This window comes from Ranitomeya imitator, chromosome 3, assembly GCF_032444005.1.
Source record: "Ranitomeya imitator isolate aRanImi1 chromosome 3, aRanImi1.pri, whole genome shotgun sequence".
Classification (NCBI taxonomy): Eukaryota; Metazoa; Chordata; class Amphibia; order Anura; family Dendrobatidae; genus Ranitomeya; species Ranitomeya imitator.
Window position 1 is genome coordinate 213526502 of NC_091284.1, and position 21732 is coordinate 213548233.

The 21732-nt window shown below is 41.7% G+C and overlaps 1 protein-coding gene across 4 annotated transcripts in view; it reads right to left on the minus strand.

Moving 5' to 3' along the window:
- Nucleotides 1–21732, minus strand: part of TRIM33 (tripartite motif containing 33) — a 218403-nt gene that overhangs the window by 41413 nt on the left and 155258 nt on the right. For all 4 annotated transcript variants that reach the window (XM_069756114.1, XM_069756113.1, XM_069756116.1 and 1 more), the window contains exons 12-16: nucleotides 12960–13095; nucleotides 9011–9074; nucleotides 8571–8724; nucleotides 2596–2951; nucleotides 1878–2001 (exon numbers count right to left, since the gene is read on the minus strand). In XM_069756114.1, the coding sequence (XP_069612215.1) occupies nucleotides 1878–2001; nucleotides 2596–2951; nucleotides 8571–8724; nucleotides 9011–9074; nucleotides 12960–13095 (834 nt within the window). The remainder of the gene's footprint in view (nucleotides 1–1877; nucleotides 2002–2595; nucleotides 2952–8570; nucleotides 8725–9010; nucleotides 9075–12959; nucleotides 13096–21732) is intronic.

The following is a 21732-nucleotide window of genomic DNA, read 5'->3' on the forward strand; positions in this document are numbered from 1 at the left end:
CGATTCCCCTGTAACGGAGGGATCTCTTAGGACCTGTAACGGATTGCCTCGTTCCCCGGGAGAATTTTGAATGGATTTGATGGCGCTGGCTAAAAAATCCACGGACTGCGAAAGAGAAGCGACCCACGGGGGGGGGGGCTAGGTACGCCGGAGTCGGTGGGCACATGGGGCATCGCAGGCAGAGCAGAGGGGAGAGTTGAGGGCGGGGAAGTGGAGCCTGGCATGTGGTACACGCAGAAAAAAAGGTCGAATGCACCTTTGAGGATTTTTTAGTCTTAGACTGAGACATGGTGTACACTAATGCCAGATACCCAGGGTCTAGCCTAAGGAAGAGAGGGCGGCGCTGCAGGAGAGAGCTGACGGTCTCCTTACCCTGGTCCTGTGTCCCACAGAGGAAGAGGGAGACGGCAGGAGGACTAGGCGACAGCCGGCGTGCACAGCGCTGCACGTGGAGGACGCTGCGGCTGGGAGACCTGGAGCTGCGGCGAGCAGAGAGGATCCAAGATAGCCGCCGAGACCTGGGGGAGAGATCTCGCACACAGCGAGAAGCGCCAGGACCGGGGGGCGGCGCCGCGCAATGACGCGAAAAAGGGGGCGGAGCCTATCGGGAAGCGCCGGATCCCCGGCCGGCTAGGCCGAAGCCGGGGACTAAATTTGCGGCTTCGGCCCGGCGCGCAGCCGCTGATGGCTGGGACAACAAGGGGCCCAGGAATAAAGAGTGCCACTAGTAAGGGGGAGCCCTCCGAACCGCAGAACCGGCGACCACCCCCACTTCCCACGAGACACTTACCCTGATGGAGCAGCGCACAAGGGGCTGAGGTAGGAGTGTCTGGGGTGAAAGACAGGGACGGTGCAGGGGTTGGGAAGCCTCCATCCACCAGCCCCAGAAAGGGGGGTGGAGAGGAACCGTCCACCACCTGAATCAGCCGCAAGCAGTGGTGATGCAGGGTGTGCTGCACGGACGCCATGGGTACTAGTGCCTCTGTACAGCCGAGGGTGAAACCTGGTGGACAGGGCAGATGTCCGGCAATAAAAAGGCCTGGCTGCAGAAGATGGTACTGGAGGTAAAACGCCAGTGCTCGTCTGTACAAAGTGGGGAGATCGGCGCCCTTTTAGGGAAAAAACCGTCGCCCAAAAAAGGTCAGCTCAGGCAGTGGCTCCCACGTCGCAGGAGAGGATACGGAGAGGTAAAACTCCTGTGCTCGCCTGTTGTTGGTTCGGGGGAGATCGGACCATGAAAGAATCCGTCGCCCCCTTCGTCCGGGTGAATTAAAAAAACAGTGTGCCTCCTACGGACACTAAGCTTGAACTGGGTCTCTGGAAGCCAGCATGAGGGTGTATACTGCAGGGGAGGAGCTAACCTTTTTTTGTCTCAGCTTAGTGTCAGCCTCCTAGTGACAGCAGCATAACCCATGGTCCTGTGTCCCCCAATGAGGCGAAGGAGAAAATGGTAATATCACACACAGCAGACAGATGTTCAATGGGATACAAAGACACTGCACTCATTCACATTTCTGAAGGCTGTAGTTGTGCCATTAGGTGGGGTCCATCCTCTGGTGCGCCGCAGATTCCAAACCTCCCCAGACAACAATATAGAAAGCTACAGATGTGTGCATCAAGGTTTCCATTCAAAATCCACCTTGATGCAGGGGCTGATGGCAACCTCATTAGAAGGCATACCTTGTAGTTCTGCAATACATCTTTTGTGGAAAAACCACCTTAATATTGGAAAAAGAAAGGAGTGGAAAATTTGATCTAACTGGTACTAATGCTCTCAGTACTGGTGTGAATATCTTTTTCATGTAGTATATAGAAATCTTTCTCAGAACAGTTACATTGCACCAACGTTACAAATGGATGCCACGAAACACACTTACCATTTGGTCCACAGGATTCAAGCCTTGCACGGTCTTCCCTTTCTTACTGTGTTGAGAATTATCACAATCGTACTCTAGTTCTGGTTTATTCAGGTCTCTGCAGAATGTGCAGATCCATTCACCACTAATGATAACAGGAGAGAAAAAATAAAATGACACGGAAGTCAATAAGATGGTCTTTACTGGGAATATGCATAAGAGCTTCTAACAACACCCAGCTATACATCTACACACCGTTCTACGTTCAGTAACAACTAGAAGTACAAACGGGAATTACTCCATATGCCGGGTACACAAGAGTAAATTCCAGAGTCAGTGTACGGACCACAATGCACAAACTGACCGTGGGTCTCCTGACAGGAATTTACAGCAACATATTTGTCTATCAGACTAAGTACAGGTTGCAAGTCAGTCAATGCACTGTGGTAAATATTTGGCTCGTGAAATAAGCCCATTCAGACCCGGCCTTTAAGGGAGATAAAAGTACAAATTTCAAAATGGTTATGGCCACCAAAAAATAGAATATGACCGGTTCGTGATACCAGCTGATTGTGCATCCGTCCCTGCAAGTATGTGCGGAAATGGCATCACTGGCTCTAAGTCGGCGTAAACAGTGCTAAACAACACTCTTACTTCAAAATGCTGATCTTCTGAAAAGGAGCACCTTCAAAAGACATTTTTAATAAAGAAATCAGTAACTAAGAATTATTGAAATTACCTTGGAAAACTAAGGAGGGTTGGTACATGACATGTGAGGTGAAAAACCTTGGGGCACTTTTCACAACACAAGAGATCTCCTCCATTTTGGCATACTGCACACCAGTCTTCATTTGGGTCTTCATCTTTATTCGTCCCATCTCCACCACCTCCCCCTCTTGGCGACCGATGTATAGAACTGCGGACAGGGGATTTTCCATTTACAAGGGTACCATGGGAAGACTGCTCACAACTTCTGTTTGTGCTGTTTGGCTCGGTCTTCACATGATTTTCCATATTAGCCAAGGCCTCTAAATCACTTTCAAGGTGCAGTGTGGTGGTGAGTGGTGGGGTTAGGCTGCTCTCTGGACTGCTTAGCTAGAAAAGAAAAAGTACAAGAAATTCGTGGAGAATAACAAACTAAAACTTCTGAAAAATATTGCCCTCTAGTATACATATTAAATAACAGAACATCGTTCCCATAAAAAGGACTATGCACCCTAATAGAGTAATAGGCTAAGTAAAACCCCAGCCTAATAACTGTAGGATACCCGAAGTTTATTAATAATAATAATAATAATAAGATACCCTAAGATTAATAAAAGAAAGCCACGCCCATTTTAATAATACAGTATATATGAGAAAATTAAAGGGAACCTGTCGCTAAATTCATGCTGCCCAAAACACAAGGAGCATGAATCAGAGCCTGGCTGTTCGTCCGCAGCCAGGTATGTTCTCCCCTAAAATGCAGTAATCTTTCAGAAAAAACATTGTTTGAAAATCCATCTAAAGACTATAGGAAGAGACCTGGCAGGTTAATATAACAAACTATTAATGTGTTTTATACTATATTTTGACGCTGGACAATTTCTACAATTCCAGCTCAGGAAATTTCCTGCTCCCCAGGTTTGCAGTCCACGACAACTTAGAAAATATGTGTGACCAAATATTTCAGACATATCAACTTTCCACACAGACTTCACTACCAATATTTTTTTTTTTTTTTTAGGCAAAAAAGACCACTAACAAATTTTCAATTTCTTAAATATTGACAATATACTCTTGGAAAGAGGGCTTAAACACACAACAATTAGACTGAGCCCTACGTGGGAAAAAGACTCAAGTGATGATGGCAATTGCTGGGAATATTTTAGCAATGAATTAGCAATATAAATTTTGTGTAGGTTGTGGTCAACAGAATTGCTTCTCACCTTCTCTACACGGAATGCAGGGACATTTTTAAGGCAAAGTCAACAGTTTTCAATTGGAGATGGGTAGTAACAGTAGTAACAACACCTACTCATCTGTGCCCAGTGACACAACCTTGCCCCCTTAGGCACCTCAGTGTCCGCTGCCCATATTCTTCATTTTGGCAATATGATGTGAAAACTGCTCATCAGATAAAAACAATAGATGTGTCTTCCAGTAGATTGGGACTTGTAGTGATCATGGACAATTTGTTTCATGACATAACACAAGGTCCCCCATCCCCCCACTACTGCTGAATTCACATGTTCAGTTATCAGTTTGAAAAGGATCCAGCAGCCATAATTTATTTTCATGTTGTGCAGGAGCAACATGTTGTCCAGATAAAAAACGAATCGCAACTGGACCTTTATTTTCGCTAAACTGGACATGTTTCGAACGTTGCCATACATCAGTCTAAAGCAGGGGTCTCGTACACGTGGTTCCTGAGGCTGCATTTTGAGGCCCACGGGGAATCTAAGCACCCGAGGCTATCGCAACACAGTCTAGGGGGTAAAGAGGCCCACTGACACCTACGCTTTTTTCAGCTGAATGTGCATAGTCAAAAGCGCATTCAACTGAAATGTATTGCAGCACAGAGAGCCACTGGCTCCCTGCATTACTTATACCAACCATGAACTTTGTGTGCTAGTCACATGTAGCGCCTGTCTGCACTGCCCTATCCCAGCTTTGGAAGAAGAAGGGTACACACTGTTCGCCATGGGAACGAAGACAATTAAGAAGAATAGTTTGTGTTTTTTGTATGTGAAGAGCTGCAAGATGGAGGACATTTACAGGATGGGGGGGGGGGGGGGACATTATTAGAGGGGCTGAGGATGAACATTATTACAGGAAGGAGCCTAGGAGGCAGGACATTAAAGGGAACCCGTCACCCCAAAATGGAAGGTGAGCTAAGCCCACCGGCATCAGGGGCTTATCTACAGCATTCTGGAATGTAGATAAGCCCCCGATGTATCCTGAAAGATGAGAAAGAGAGGTTAGATTATACTCCCCCAGGGGCGGTCCCGGTCCGGTCGGCGTAACAGGTCCGCTCCGGCGCCTCCCATCTTCATAGTATGACATCCTCTTCTTGTCTTCACGCTGCGGCTCCAGCGCAGGCGTACTCTGTCTGCCCTGTTGAGAGCAGAGCAAAGTACTGCAGTGCGCAGGGCCGCTCGGACCTTTCCTGGCTCCTGCGCACTGTAGTACTTTGCTCTGCCCTCAACAGGGCTGACAAATTACGCCTGCGCTGGAGCCGCAGCATGAAGACCAGAGAGGACGTCATCCTATGAAGATGGGAGGCCCCGGACCGGGACGCCCACCGCAGCGGGACCGCCCCTGGGTGAGTATAATCTAACTTTTTCTCATCTTTCAGGTTACATCGGAGGCTTATCTACAGCATTCCAGAATGCTGTAGCTAAGCCCCTGATGCTGGTGGGCTTAGCTCAACTTCCATTTTGGGGGATGACAGGTTCCCTTTAATAATGACAAAATGGGGGCTAGGATGGGGGACAATATGACAAAAGTGGAGACATCATTACAAAATGGTGGCCAAAATGGGTGACATTATTACAATATGTGAACGAGGATGAGGGGCATTATTAGAAGATGGAGGACATTACAGGAAGGGGTCCAGGACGAAGAACATTACAGTAAGGAGCCCAGGATGTTGGACATTATTAAAGGGGTTCTCCACTACTAGGACAACCCCTTCTTTGAACTAAATGTTTGGCCCTGACAAAAATAAAAAATATCCATGTTTGCCTCCCGTGCTGTCGCCGTTCCTGCGGTGTATGGACTTACGGTCCTGGAGCTCTTGTGCTGTGTTGTGACATGTGATGCCCGGCAGCACTGGTGTCACTGCATCCGTAGTCACATTTATTACAGCATCCAATGACCCAGGCTATAAATTTTATAAAATTAATAAAATTATACCATAAGGCATACAAGGCAAAACATAAAAAAGCCATGCCAAAAATGTATTTTTTCCCATACTGACAAAAAATAGAATTACAACTGAATAAAAAAATACAGTTAAATTATTTTCTTTTTTGTGTGTCACTGACTAAGGCCATGTTCACACTTTGCGGTTTTTGCAGCTGCGGGTCCGCTGCAATTTCCATTGCGTTTACAGTAACATGTAAACCCTATGGAAACCGCTGTGCACATGCTGCGGGAAAAACCACGCGGGAACGCAGCGGTTTACAACCCGCAGCATGTCACTTCTTTGTGCAGAATCGCGGCGATTCTGCACCCATAGGAATGCATTGATCCGCTTACTTCCCGCATGGGGCTGTGCCCACCATGCGGGAAGTAAGCGGATAATGTGCGGGTGGTACCCGGGGTGGAGGAGAGGAGACTCTCCTCCAGGCCTTGGGAACCATATTTGTGTAAAAAAAAAAAAAAAAAAATTAAAATAAAAAAATAATGATATACTCACCCTCTGAAGTCTCAGCGCTGCACGCGGCCGTCCTGTCTCAGGTTGCTATGCGAGCAGGACCTGCGGTGACGTCGCGGTCACATGACCGTGACGTCACGAAGGTCCTTCTCGCATAGCATCTCTGGAACCGGACCGCCGCCTGCAGCGCCGAGGATATCGGGACGTCAGAGGGTGAGTATATCATTATTTTTAACATTACTATTGATGCTGCATATGCAGCATCAATAGTAAAACAAGTGCATGATAAACCCGCAGCGGAACCCGCAACACAAACCGCGATAAATCTGCAGGGATAACCGCAGCGGGTTTGCCCTGCAGATTTATCAAATCCGCTGCGGGAAAACCCGCAGGAGAACCCGCAGCCCCCTTCCTACGTGTGAACATAGCCTAAGATCTCTGGTCTACAGTGAGGGTGCAGCCTGATTGCCAAGTAAATATTGGCAAAAATGTAAAATACAAGGTTGCATCACTTATTTTTATATATACAAACTCCACAAAGTAAAACAAAAATTAAAAGGAATACTAGCATGCTATTAAAGAGGCCTGTCAGTTTCTATTTATATTCAAACTGGCCAATTTTAAATTCAAACTACCGTATTTTCTTTATTTAGCTATGTTAACATTTTGGACCAAAGTGAACCTGTCAGCAGGATTTTGCTAAGTAAACTACAGACAGTGTCATGTTGCCACTGTTACATTGATTAAAATGATACCTGGGGTGAAGAAATCAGTCTTGTGGTTCTTGTGTAATCAGTGTTAGAAGTTTTCAGTTAATGATATGCTCATTTGGGGTGGGACTGTAGGCAGAGTCTTATCTTCCTGCTCTAAGCCATAAAAACCAAGGAGAGACCTGCCCACAGGCCGCCCCGAAGCAGTCTTGTCTCTATGATGAGGAACATGTTAAAGGATTCCCATAGCTTAGTGTGTGACAAAGGATTGTATTGTGCTTGTCCATTATATACCTTCACAGTACCAGCCTAATGCTTGGAGCAAGCTACTTATAGACTGTATTCTTTTACAATACTAGTCAAAGCATTAGAACTAAATGCAATTCAAAGCCATCTTATACTATACATCCTTCGCCGTGATAACAGTTTGGGACTCTCTTGACAACTTAATATGTAGCCACAAGGGTAAAGGTCAGGAAACGTGTAGGACAGGTCAGCTCTTTTTCTGCCAAATAGCTAGTACCGTACATCTGTTCGCTTTCTGTGTGTTTAAGACACTGTATTCGGTCTAGGGGTCCAATCTGGAGTATTTTTTGATGCGTAAATCCAATGTAACCCATGTATACATAGGCATATAATAGCATACAGTAGGTCAGCCATATAGCAAAAAAAAAAAAAACCCAAGACATTTTTTTCTATACTGCACTGAAGAAAAAAAAAAAAAAAAAGGTTTACCACCATGAAAGGTGGCCCAAAGGATACTTGACCTCCATCTAGTACATGGAGGCTTATGGCTACATTAGGCATACGAGGATGGGACAAATTTAAAGCTCATCAGGCAAAACAAAAAAAGTAAAATTTTTGGCCTATTTGATTTTCTTATTTTAATCACTTATTAGTGGTTTCATCAAGAAAGCCGAATTTATGCTGTCTCCACTGGATGAATGATATTCATATTTTTCTGCTGCAGCAGCTCATTGAAGCATCCAATTGGATTCTAACCTGAAGGGCTTGTAACACCTGATTTCTTTTTTCCAGTAATGGCTTTTTTTGTGGCTATCCACATAAGAACCAGTTTCACCATAGCGCTTAATGGTATTTTAACGTTAAAATTAAACCTTCATGATTCTTGCAATTCTGTGCATTCCAAACCTATTGCTATTGGAGCCATGTTGACTTGTATCTTTTCTTAGATTAGTGGAGTTGTTCTAGTCATATTGTGGCATAAAAAATAATTTTAAAAGTTACCCACGTATCTATATTATGCGTACCTTAAAAGGGTTCTTTGATCTGATTTGTTACACGTACGAGCATTTATTAACAGTGTTAACAGCTCAAAATGCGTATGCTCCGAACCTCATTTTATGATTTTACTCTGGTACAGGTTTTTAATCATCATTCAAAAGAGATCATATTATGCTTTATCCATGAACTTGGACAAAAAAAAATGCATTTTTGGATTGTCTGAGCATTTGAGGCATTAAGTCTCAGAATTCAGGGAAAAAAATAACCATGTCCAAACTTTTGTCTGATAACGTATACAGTATAGAAATGTACGTGTAGTGTATATAATTACACACACGTCATGTAGTCTAAGTGTTCTCAAAGTTTAGCAAATCTGCAAAAAAAAAATTTTCTTTTTACCATGCATGCACTTCGTCGACCATCTTCCGATTTCTCTTGCTTAACAGGTCCTGAGAAACTACACAGGTCTTCTTCTGTGCAAGGTTCCTGCTTAACCTTCACTACATCGGATTTATATGGGTTTCTATCAACAGCTCGACCACTAGAGCCACAACTGTGTAATGAAAGAGATAGCAATTTAACAAAAGGCATTAGGAGTATCATTCATCAACAATTAACGAGTGGATGCTCCCTTTCCCCCTACATATATCAAGTGCTGAAAACCAAGTACACTAACATTATCTAAAAATGTGCAGACAAAAAAGGTAAGAAAAAGGCAAAAAGGGGGAAATAGTTTCCTATCTTTATGTAACATTAATAAATCCCATGGCGCTAATACAACTTGTAGGACAAAGTGGCAAAGAGGAGAATTCAAATATTGTGATTGGCTTATTACTTGCCTTCCCCTGCTGCCTGTGCTCGACGTACTTGGAGGCCTTACTGGGGTGTGAGTGTTGGACAAGCCTGAAACAAAATAGAAAGATTTTTAAAAATCTAGTAAACATCCAGACATGTTTAATAAATTGTGTATAATATAATTATTTGTGCGTGCATAAAATATACATCTTCTTTAATAGGTAGGGCTCTATTATCATAATGGTATTAGTCTGTTCCTTAGAAAAATTCCCTTGTGATCCTAGCTGAAACAAAAATCACATTTGTGGTGGAGACTTTCACCAAAACAAATGGTGCAGCCTGCCACATAAATGGAAGACACCAAAAAGGGTCAGATGGACCCATGCCCAAGGTTTCCATCCTGTGACGATCCATCCCTGGAATTAGTTCCATTTTCCTGCTCCTAATTCGGCATACAAAAACAAAATACTAATGCTGATGGGAAACCAGCTGAAATGATACCAGATTCTACTGGTACTCTAAAAAAGCAGCTTTTAATTTGCATTAAAAAAGCCAGCAACAAAAATACAGCATGTGAACATACCCTGAAACTACAATCCAATATCAAGTTCGTTATTCCTAATTTGATTCAATTCTGATGAGGACATGACCTTATTATATAGGTAAATGTCAAGTGTGATGCCAAGTCGCACTTGTCTTTATCGTTTGCTAGAATTACTTATCTAATGATATTATGACATAATGCCACAAAACTATTTGCTTATCCTTGGCATTCTGTAAAAATGTACACCTCTATAGGAATCACATAAACGGTGTCTTAGAAAAGCCCTATGATATGCAAAGCTACCTCGAACATTTTTTAAACAATTTGCATCATAAGCTATAGTTGGGGGTGTCAAAAGCTCAGACTGACACAAATGTAGTTTTTCACAAGTTGGCTGCATCAGCTTTTATAGTGACAATTTCCTCCAATGCTAAATTGTTATGGAGAGTGATCAGATGCATTGCAAAAAATTGCAAAGTCATTACTTGCCATGAAACACCCCCCCTCCCTTCTCCACTGAATTTCAGGCCTACAACAAGATGACCTGCTTACGTAATTGCAGCGATCATCAAGTTGCTCAGGAGAAAGTGATACAGAGGACAAGGCAGCTGTAAAAAAAAGGCTTTAGGGGCACCCAAGAAAGTCCATCAAGTGCCAAGATCGTCTCCTAAAGAGAATTCAGCTGCAGATCAGTTCAACATCAGTGTAGAGTTTGTTCTGGAATGGCAGCAGGCTGGCAATTCAAGTTTTTGGAGGCTGGCCTGGCATCAAGGGCAACAAAAATGTCACTTCTCGCCAAGAACAGACTAACATTCTGCAGTAAGTAAAGAGATTGGACAGCAGAGGATTAGGGTAAAGATATTTTCTCAGATGAAGCTGCATTCAGACTGTTTGGGGCATCTGGAAGACTGATTGTCCAGAGAGGATTAGGTGAGTACCACCATGAGTCCTGTGTCATGCCAACACTAAAGCGACCTGAGACCGTTCATGTGGAGTTGCTTTTCTTCCAAGGGCTTGGCACTCACAATTTTACCTAAGAACACTGCCATGAATAAAGAGTGAGATCTATGAAGAGCAAACTTCTCCCAGGAGCAATTTAGTGATGACCAATGATTTTCCAGGGTGATGGAGCACCGGCCACAAAGCAACAGTGATAACCAAGTGGCTTGGTGAACAAAACATTACATTTTGGAACCATTGGAGCACCGGCCACAAGGCAACAGTGATAACCAAGTGGCTTGGTGAACAAAACATTACATTTTGGAACCATAAACTCCCTAGATTAATCCCAATGGGAACCTGTGGTCAGTCCTCAAAAAGTGGATGAACAAGCAAAAAGCACAGAAATTTTGATTACGTCCATATTGATTAGGCAAGAATGCCATCAGCCAAGAATTTGCCCAGAAGCAGATATTCAGCATGCCTCGGCAAATTGAATAAGTCTTGAAAAATAAGACTCAGCATTGAGTATTTCCAAAAATTTGATGCATTCATAAATACAAGGTTAATCACTTCACGACTTACGACATATAGGCAAGTCATAGGTCTTGTCCCAGGCATTTGATGGGGGCTCTGGCACCAAGCCCACATGTTTGCAGGCAATTGTTTTTTTTGGGGGGGTCGCTGCAAGATTGCAATTAAAGGCATTAACGGGTTATCTAAAGTTTATATCTACCCCAAACTTTTATCAATAAAAAGGTCAACCTCACACAGACCCCAAAAACTGAAGACGCTACGGGTCTCAAAAAAAAATGGCGCCTTTTTTTATTTAACAAACATTAGATATTTTTTCCACCACTTAAATAAAAAAAAAAATAAAAAAAAACTATACAATCTATGAACTTGTCATGAACTGGAGAATCATAATGGCAGGTTAGTTCTAACACTCAGCGAACATGGTAAGAAAAAAAAAACTAAAAAACAATTGTGGAATTGCACTTTTTGCAATTTCACAGCACTGAATTTTTTTTCCCGTTTTCCAATACACTATATGGTAAAATTCATGGTGTCCTCACACGGCCACATTGACGGAAAAATAAAAAAAGTTATGGATCTAGTAAGAAGGGGAGCTAAAAACAAAAACACAAAATCCAAAGGTGGAGAAAGGGGTAAAAAAAAAAGTTATGAAATACTAATAATTGTATTTCCATTAACAGCCTTCCAATAAGCTCCACATTCTCAGCTGCCACATTATATTTTAAATAGGTGATTAGCAGTTAATTTATGGAAAAACTGGAAAAGCTTTGATTCTAAACATCTATGAAGGACTATAACCAAACTGTACAGATGACTTCAGTATGCCGATTATTACAGGCAGGGTAGTGCCAGATTACGCTTCTATTTTGCAGCAGATAACACAGGATCTTTCACTACAGGTGATGGTCACAGCTCACCTCCCATTCCCTTCACAATGACCTCAACATGCCCAGAAAACATCTCTATGAGTAAATAATTCAGAGACAGTTTATTGATGCCTTTATCCAGATGGCCGGAAAGAAAAGGTGAGGGACGAATGTTAGGTCTTATTGTCCAGTGTGAAAACGGCAAGATTTGAATACACCGTATTTTTCGGACCGTAAGATGCAAAACATGGGGGGGGGGGATGGTGGTGCGTCTTATGGTTGGAATATACTTACAAATACTATGGCGGTGATCCCGGTCCGACGCTGCAGGGCGATGCTGCCTCCCTTCCCAGGCTGGCGCGGCTGTGCTCTGTTTGGCGGCGGGGCTCCGCCGGCATTTCGTGTAAGCCCGGAGGCCCCTGCAGATCCAGTGCTGCGATGCGGTGGCCTCCGGGAAAATGGCCGCCAGGGCGGCGCATGCTCAGATTCAGATCTCGTCCCGACCTGAGATCTCGGGACGAGATCTCAATCTGAGCATGCGCCGCCCCCCGGTGGCCATTTTCCCGGAGGCCACCGCATCGCAGCACTGGATCTGCGGGGGCATCCGGGCTTTCACAAAATGCTGGTCTCGCCCCGCCGCCCACCGTCGCCCCACAGAGGAGCGCCACCACTGCACCAGCCTGGGATGTGATTTCCCGAAGGCCACCGCACCTGCCTGGGCCACCAAACAACCCGTGACGACTCCTCCACTTGAGCCAACTCCCACCTAAGACGGACCCCCATTTGACACATTATATATTTTTTTTCCCTTTTTCCTTCTGAAAATTTGGGGTGCGTCAGAGTTCAGTGCATCTTACAGTACGAAAAATACGGTACTTTTTAAATCTTATTTATTTTTTAACAGATCTTGAAATAGAAAAAAAGTTCTAACTTTTAAGATTTATCATGAAAAGCAGATTGAAGAAAAGTTATTTTTATAATGACACATTCCCTTTAATTACATGGATTTAATTAAGAATAAAAACACATTAAAATATGTATTCTATACATAGACACATTATACATGCACACGATTCACGTGAAGACTAAAGCAACTAAATTACTAACCAGTAGATCCAGGGGACATGGCAGATGGTCCAGGAGATGGATTCATAGTGCTTGTGGGCTGTGGAAGCTGATGATGGCCAAGTGAGATGTACCTACTTAATATGTTGTCTAAATTGCTTGACCCGGCATCTTCCAACTGCAAGATGAGTAGGAAACATGACTATTAGATCCCTACAATAGGAGACTTTATATTTATCATCAAATTAGAAATTACAAACTTCATATACCGTTAAATAGATAAAAAAGTAAAAATGTTTTTCTCCTCCTTCTGGAAATTTTCACTGATATTAAGATTAAGTTTTTATGATAAAATGGGTAATTTAATACCTAGAATATACTGCCATTGTGTCAATGACTTTCAAAGTAAGTAACATCAGCCTCATCAAGTCTAAGATCAATTCTATAAAATATGTAGTTTGTATGGCGACACCTGGTAGCAGATTGGAGGAAAGAAAAGTGAAGAGCATCCCACCAATACAAGCATACGGAAACGGTCTTTACTCAAGTACTGCTTGACATTTACTAGTACAACCCCTGGCAAAAAATTATGTAATCACCGACCTTGGAGGATGTTCATTCAGTTGTTTAATTTTGTATAAAAAAAAGCAGATCACAGACATGGCACAAAACTAAAGTCATTTCAAATGGCAACTTTCTGGCTTAAAGAAACAGTAAAAAAAAAAAAAAAAAAAACAACAAAAATGTGGTAGTCAGTAATAGTTAATTTTTGTAACCAAGCATAGGGGAAAAATTATGAAGTCACTTAATCATGAGGGAAAAAATTATGGAATCACCTTGCAAATTTTCATTCCCAAAACTACGGTAACACCTGCAAATTAGATCTGCTCGTTAGTCTGAATCTAAAAAGGAGTGATCACACCTTGGAGAGCTGTTGCACCAAGTGGACTGACATGAATCATGGCTCCAACACGAGATGTCAATTAAAACAAAGGAGAGGATTATCAAACTCTTATGCTATGTGCCCACGTTTCAGAACAGAAGCAGAAATTTCTGTTTCAATTCTGCATACCCTTGGCTGGAAAACTGCATGCGGATTTAGACACGTTTTTAACATGTAATTGAAGCGTTTTGCATGCGTTTTTTTAGCATTTGTCTAATGCATGTCTATGGGTGCGGAATTGCCGCGATTCTGCAAAAATAATGAACATGCTGCACTTTTTTCTGCTATGCATTTCTGCCGCGGAAAAAAACGCAGCATGGGCACATCAATTGCGAAATGCATTAGAAAGTAATGGGAATGCTGTTTATAAGCATTTTTTAAGTGTTTCCGCTGCGTAAAATCAAGGCAAAAACGCAACTTGAGCACATAGCCTTAAAAGAGGGTAAATCATCACGCAATGTTGCAAAAGATGTTGGTTGTTCACTGTCAGCTGTGTCTAAGATCTGGACAAAATACAAACATGGGAAGGTTGTTAAAGGCAAACATACTGGTAGACCAAGGAAGACATCAAAGCGTCAAGACCGGGAGCTTCAAGCAATATGTCTCCAAAACAGGAAATGCACAACAAAACAAATGAGGAACGAATGGGTGGAAACTGGAGTCAACGTCTTTGACCGAACTGTAAGAAACCGCCTAAAGGAAATGGGATTTACATACAGAAAAGCTAAACGAAAGCCATTATTAACACCTAACAAGGTTACAAAGGGCTAAGGAAAAGAAACCGTGGACTTTGATTGGACGAAAGTCATTCAGTGATGAATTGCGAATCTGCATTGGGCAAGGTGATGATGCTGGAACTTTTGTTTGGTGTCGTTTCAATGAGATTTATAACTATGACTGCCTGAAGAGAACATGCAAATTTCCACAGTCGTGTCATTCCATATCAAGTGATCCAATTATGAATTTTTTTTACTGGACATTTTTAGATTTTTTTTTGTCGTTTTTTATGAAGTACAACTTTAGTTAATTACAAATTAAAAGTTTTGAATTTTTTTTCTTCATCAGTTAATTTTTTACAGATTTCTAAAGTTTTGAAAAAGCGTGGATTTTGGCCTGGTATGGCTTTACATTTTTTATCATATCTCGGGATAGAATTAAGATAAAGAGGTGGGAGAAGCATTTTTCTCAGAACGGTATCGGCTTTCATTTGATATGTCAAGACTATGTTTCTTTATATTTTGTTTGGAGAAATCAAATTTAAAATTTTGATGCGCAATTGTGAAAAAAAGTATGTTTTAAAATTGTGGAAAAATGCGTGAGTGTTACTTGTGTTCTAGTTTATATTTGTACAGGGATTCAACTTGGGACCTGTCAATTTTTTTTTTAAAGCCTTGAATCATCTGATTTTATGTTTGTGGGAGTTTCTCCTTTTTTTCTTTTCAAATTATAACTTATTGAATTCAACATTCATATGCAACAATAAAGAAACACAAAAAACAAACACCGAAGTGCCAGAATAAATACATCTTAATCATCATAAGCACAACTTGCTCAGCATTTTCGCACACAACCTACAATGTTCTTCCAAAATTAGTAATTGCTTCCAAAACGACAGAAAAGCATTTAAACCTACAAGAATATATAGTCCAAATTATCAATTTAGAAGAAGATTATTAGGGACTATATGACACAATAGAAGCAAATGGTCAAAGTTTATAAATATAACAAACTTTATTTAAATATTATAAACACCAACATCATATCGATAGTAAATCCGTGAGTATCACCAATGGCAGACAAAAAAACAGAAGACAAAAGATTTTGCCAGGTAGCAAAACGCAGGGTGAAAGCCACACCATATAAAATTCCTAAGTATATATAAACGGCCTTAATCTGAGATGCCGTATAAATAAACAACCATAGCAATTAAGTCAGAATGGACTCAAGGAGGGAGGGATTCAAACAAAGTATAGTGTAACTAGAGTATTATGTTATGTTCACCAGATTGAACCTCTAGTATAACAGGTATTGATTTGTTAGATTGCTATACCTGAAGCCATGGTTAGTCTGTGAAGGGTGGGTAGATCCTGCTGCCGTGCTGCCAAGCGCCTTGACGCGCGTTTCGCCCGGTGAGCTTCGTCAGGAGGCGTGGCTAGTGCGGCAGGAGAAGTTCCCTATATAGAGCGTACAATTTGGATTTAATAGGCGGCAGGTGTGTGTTGTACCGCAGTTGTAATAGTGCCGATGATGTCATCAGAGCGGGCATTTTCTCGAAGACGTTTGTCCAATAGGAAGTACAGAGGTTTACTAACTTTAAAGATATAAAGAAGGACCTTTTTCCGAACTTTAAAAATCAATAAAAAATTTTAAAAAAAAATCTAGAATTTTTTTTCTTCACATTTTGCCTTCTCTGACACACTATTACCAAATAAAATCTCAAAAGAATTAAAAATATAGAGGTAAAAATCATTGCTTCACTTAACATGGAATGCCCCAGTCATTGATGATATGGGGCTGCATGTCAGGTAAAGGCACTGGGGAGATGGCGGTCATTACATCTTCAATAAATGCACAAGTTTATGTTGATATTTTGGACACTTTTCTTATCCCATCAATAGAAAGGATGTTTGGGGATGATTAAATCATTTTTCAAGATGATAATGCATCCTGCCATAGAGCAAAAACTGTGAAAACATTCCTTGAAGAAAGACACAATGTCAATGTTATGGCCTGCAAATAGTCCGCATCTCAATCCAATTGAAAATCTTTGGTGGAAGTTGAATACAATGGTCCATGACAAGGCTCCAACCTGCAAAGCTGATCTGGCAACGGCAATCAGAGAAAGTTGGAACCAGATTGACACTGGCTCCAACAAGAGTACTGTTTGACACTGCAGCAAGAGTACTGTTTGACACTCATTAAGTCCATGCCACAGAGACTGCAAGCTGTAATAAAAGCCAGAATTGGTGCAACAAAATACTAGTGATGTGTTGGTGTGTTGCCATTTGAAATGACTTTAGTTTTGTGCCATGTCTGTGATCTGCTTTTTTTCTACAAAATTAAACAATTGAATGAACATCCTCCAAGGCCGGTGATTACATAATTTTTGCCAGGGGTTGTAGAAATAGTCCAGCTACTAATTATTAAACTAAAATTAAAGCTGGGTCCACATGTGGCAGAATTCTTTCACCATGGATCCTTTGTCAGGTCCATAACGATTTAGGTGCCTGTGTGGCGCAGATTTTGCCCTGGACTGTGATTCACAGTCGATTTCACAGTTATACACTGGAGAAGGAAACCGAAGACTACCTGCACTTTTGGAGATGAAGCAGATCTGAAAGACACTGCTGCACAAATCAGTAGCAATCCTGCACTGAGAGTTTTACATTAACTCATGCCTATATCTAAACACCTTTACACTTTGCTTATAAATTGAGTTTACATAAATATTCAGCGAGTTTGCTAATAAACCGATTTACAATACTTTTCTTGCCGGTTACAGCCTGCATCATAGTCCAGAGCTGCATTCATAATTCTGCAGGCTAAGGTACGCTCAACTTCAGGTTTCTAATAACATTGACATGATTAATCCATATATCAATAAGTTGGATTTAGTCAGTCAAAAAAAGAAAAACAAACCAGCAACTCATGACAACCATGGGACAGGCCATGCTAAAGCAGGCTCTGCAAAACAACCATCATTAATTATCTCGACTGCGGTGTTGGGACTCAGCCAGCAACTTTACAGAACGCCCGAGGATCATCAGATGGACATTTATTGACAACTGAAAAACATTGAAAATTGCAGCAGAGTCTAAAGTAATCCCGTAAAGGTTTTACGGACTAATGGTATAGGTACTTCTGCAGTAGCTCCAGGTTTATACAAAAGCATGAGCAAGTATTGAGCGGTGCAAGAAATGCAAGTTATGTATTACTACAGAACGTCTGGAAATAGAAGGGATTTTACACTTCTCTCTCAAACATTTTTTCCAGTTTTTCGTTTTCGCTTCCGTCGCCCCTTTTTTTTAAAAGAGCCATTTTTCCTTCCACCTAGTTGTATGACTGCTTGTTTTCTGCGGGACCAGGTGTACTTTTGAATGACACCATTCTTTTTATCTTGCGATGCATTGAAGAGCGAGCATCACGGAAGAACTGATGTGCACGTGTTACGACGCATGTTAAATGCTAATCTTGGAGATTGACAGCAGGATTTAACAGGTTAACAGCACGTTAACCCTTTCAGTTATTTTCAATGATTCTCACCCATTCAAATGGGTGAAAAATTTGCTTCTTTCGCTGCTAAAATTGGTCATTATCTAAACGATGTATTTTGAATTAAAATCTGTATTCTGTGATGACAGATTACCGAGATACAGCAGCTACTGATGAGATTTTATGTTGATATAAGGGGGAGGAGTCTTCCCGATCTCAGTAATGGGAAAGGCCGTCTCCACGGAATACAGATTTTAGCTCAGAATTGACATTTTTGATAATGACTGATCAATTTTGACAATTTTCGAGGATAAGCATCAGTCATGAACGAGTGTACTCGTTACTCAAGTTTCTCCGAGCATGCTCGGATGTCTCCTAGTATTTCGGCGTCCTCAGAGATTTAGTGTGTCGCCGCAGCTGCATGATTTGCGGCTGTTAGACAACCTGAACACATGCAGGGGTTGCCTGATTGTTAGGGGACCCCCACATGTATTCAGGCTGTCAAGCCATCGCAAATCATGCAGCTGCGGCGCCGAAAACTAAATCTCCGAGCACGCCAAAATACTCGGAGACCACCCGAGCATGCTCGGAGAAACTCGAGTAACGAGTATACTCGTTCATCAATAATAAGCATGTGTACTATTGATTTGAATTAAGATGACCGTTACTCTCTGGATTTTGGAGGAGATTTATTATTAACCATGCATATGCACAGGATGTCTTTTAAACTATGGCAAACCCGCTGAGTCATTTAATTTTGCTTTAAGCAGAACCTGCATCAGGAAATGCTGGAGTCTTTTTGCATCGTTGCCTTTTCTGGCTCCTCACAGACTTTCTTATTTCGCTTGTGGCATCTTCTATGCGGTTTGTGTTGTTGGATTATCTTCTAACCACTACAGGCATTAAAAGACTGAGCAGATGAACATCACGCCCTTCTGACATAGAAATGTATAGGTTCTTTCTTTTGAGCATATTTAGGGAACACACAAATGAGCCTGACAAAGACAGTCTGCACAGTCCCCGATAACCCTGAAATAATGCTGCTTTTTGAAAAAATAAAAACGCTCGCCACAAACCAACACGCTGTGTATGTAGACCTTTCAGTGTTTCTAAAACCCCAATATAATGGATCTGATGGGTTTTGAAAAGCAAAAAAACATTTTATCCTATTCCTTTGCTATAACTACCACTGCTTCAGAAAACCACCCAAAAATTGTACAATTACTGCAGTCTGCCCAGTATTCATTATATCTGCTGGCAGAGCATCCACAGGCTGATGTACAGGTTCCCTCTCATACATGCCTAAGCAATTCCATAGGTCTGCCCAAATACATAGAAAAGGGTGTAGACCAAAACACCTGGAAAGTCCTTGCACAACAAAATTGCTTCTTGACTAAAGAGGACCTGTCACAACTCCTAACATATCTGTATTCCCCCTTAAAGGGGTTTTTCGGGGCTGAAAAAAGTCTGCAGTCACTGAACACAGCTGAATCGTGGCAGTGTGTAACGCACAAGATGTCATGATTCCCCTGTACGTGTATAGATAACACTAGAAGGACAATAAGCGCAATAGGGTCTGATGCAGATTACAAGGAGAAGAGTAAAGTGGGATTTGCTCACCTTTAGGGGAGGCTGTGATGGGCACAACCCTTTTGTAAACTTGTATGAAAATGACTGCTGCAGCTCCATCAGAAAGCCCCGGTACCAACTTGGAGATGAGAGTGGATGGAAACCTGCGCTGCCGAGGATCCAATGTACAATAAGAGATCAGCTGCAGTACGGATGCGGTTTTATTTGTCAACACGTTTCAAGGTAATCTGTGGTTTGTCCTGATGAAGAGGTAGGATTACATCAAAACGCGTTGACAAATAAAACTGCATCTGTTCTTTTATCCTCTGCAGCGCAGGTTTACATTCACTCATAATAATCTTTATTTTTATATAGCGCTAACATATTCCGCAGCGCTTTACAGTTTTGCACACATCATCATCTCCATGATTCCTCTGATTTCGCAGGGGGATTGGGTGGTCACAAGCCAACTAGATTCTTATTTGCTTCTCTCAATAAAACATTAACCCTTTCACGTCATGGCAATTTTTTACTTTTTCTGTCAATATAGCCATATAAGGGTTTGATTTTTCAAGAACGAGTTGTACTTTTGAAGGACACCACTGGTTTTACCATATAGTGCACTGGAAAACAGGAAACATTTTTTTCATTATTTACCATGTTCACTATATGGTAAAACTAACCCTTTAATATGATTCCCCAGGTCAGTATGAGTACAAATACTAAACAAGTATTAGTTTATTTTTTATTTAAGCGGTGAAAAAAAAATAATCTGAAATTTAAGCAAATGTTTTTGCATTTGTGTCTCTTTCCCCGAGACCCGCAGCATCTCCATTTTTCGGGATCTGGGGCTATATGAGGGCTTATTTTTTGAGCCGTGACATTTTTATCAATACCATTTTGAGCTAGATCCGATGTTTTTATTGCCTCTTATTGCCATGTTGCGCTGGCCAAAAAAACCTACTTCTGGCGTTTCAATTTTTCTCTCATTATGCCATTTAGCAATTAGATTAATTTTTATATTTGGATAGGACATTTCTGAAAGCAGCGATACCAAATTTGTATTTTTTTTAATGGTTACATTTTAAATGGGGCAAAAGGGGTGTGATTTTAACTTTTTTATTTTTCATATATTTAAAAACGAAATTGTCAATAGTCCCCCTAAAACACTTGAAACTGCGAACATCCGATCGCTTGTGCTATAGCACAAATGATCTCCTATGAACATCGGTCACAAGCCGGCATTCACAGAAGTATTGTAATAAGCAGAAGGGTCTTTTCCAGACCACCAGCTGTCATGATAAGACATCTGCATCCCTAGATCACGTGATGGGCGTTAATAGGCAGGATTTATGATGTACTTCCAGCAAGCGTGAGTTAATATCAGTGGTTGACAGCAGGATTTAACTGGTTAACAGCCGCGAGAGGAGCGCCGTGATCCATCCACGGTTGTTAAAGGCACATAACTGATTAAATCAACCATCATGTGTGGGGAAAGAGCAGGATCAGTGTGTGAGCCCACATCAAAGGCAAGAACATAACATATGACGTTAAATATACATCATATGTCGTGAAGGGGTTAAGAATAGCAGCTGAGACTAGCTCGCATGTGACTGCAAGTCAGTAAATCGCACGTGACTGCAAGTCAGTAAATCGCACGAGACTGCAAGTCAGTAAATCGCACGTGACTGCAAGTCAGTAAATCGCACGAGACGGCAAGTCAGTAAATCGCACGTGACTGCAAGTCAGTAAATCGCACGTGACTGCAAGTCAGTAAATCGCACGAGACGGCAAGTCAGTAAATCGCACGTGACTGCAAGTCAGTAAATCGCACGTGACTGCAAGTCAGTAAATCGCACGTGACTGCAAGTCAGTAAATCGCACGTGACTGCAAGTCAGTAAATCGCACGTGTGTATTCACTGGACCGCCCATCCACACTGGGAATCATGACAATGTGCACAGAGTGACTACACACTTTTCTTCTCTGCTCAGATAAACTCTAAAGCACCACTCCATCAGTTTCTTATCCCTTTGTAGATCATGTATGTGAGTGTAATGCATTTAGTCACGTACCTACTGGTAGGCGCTCT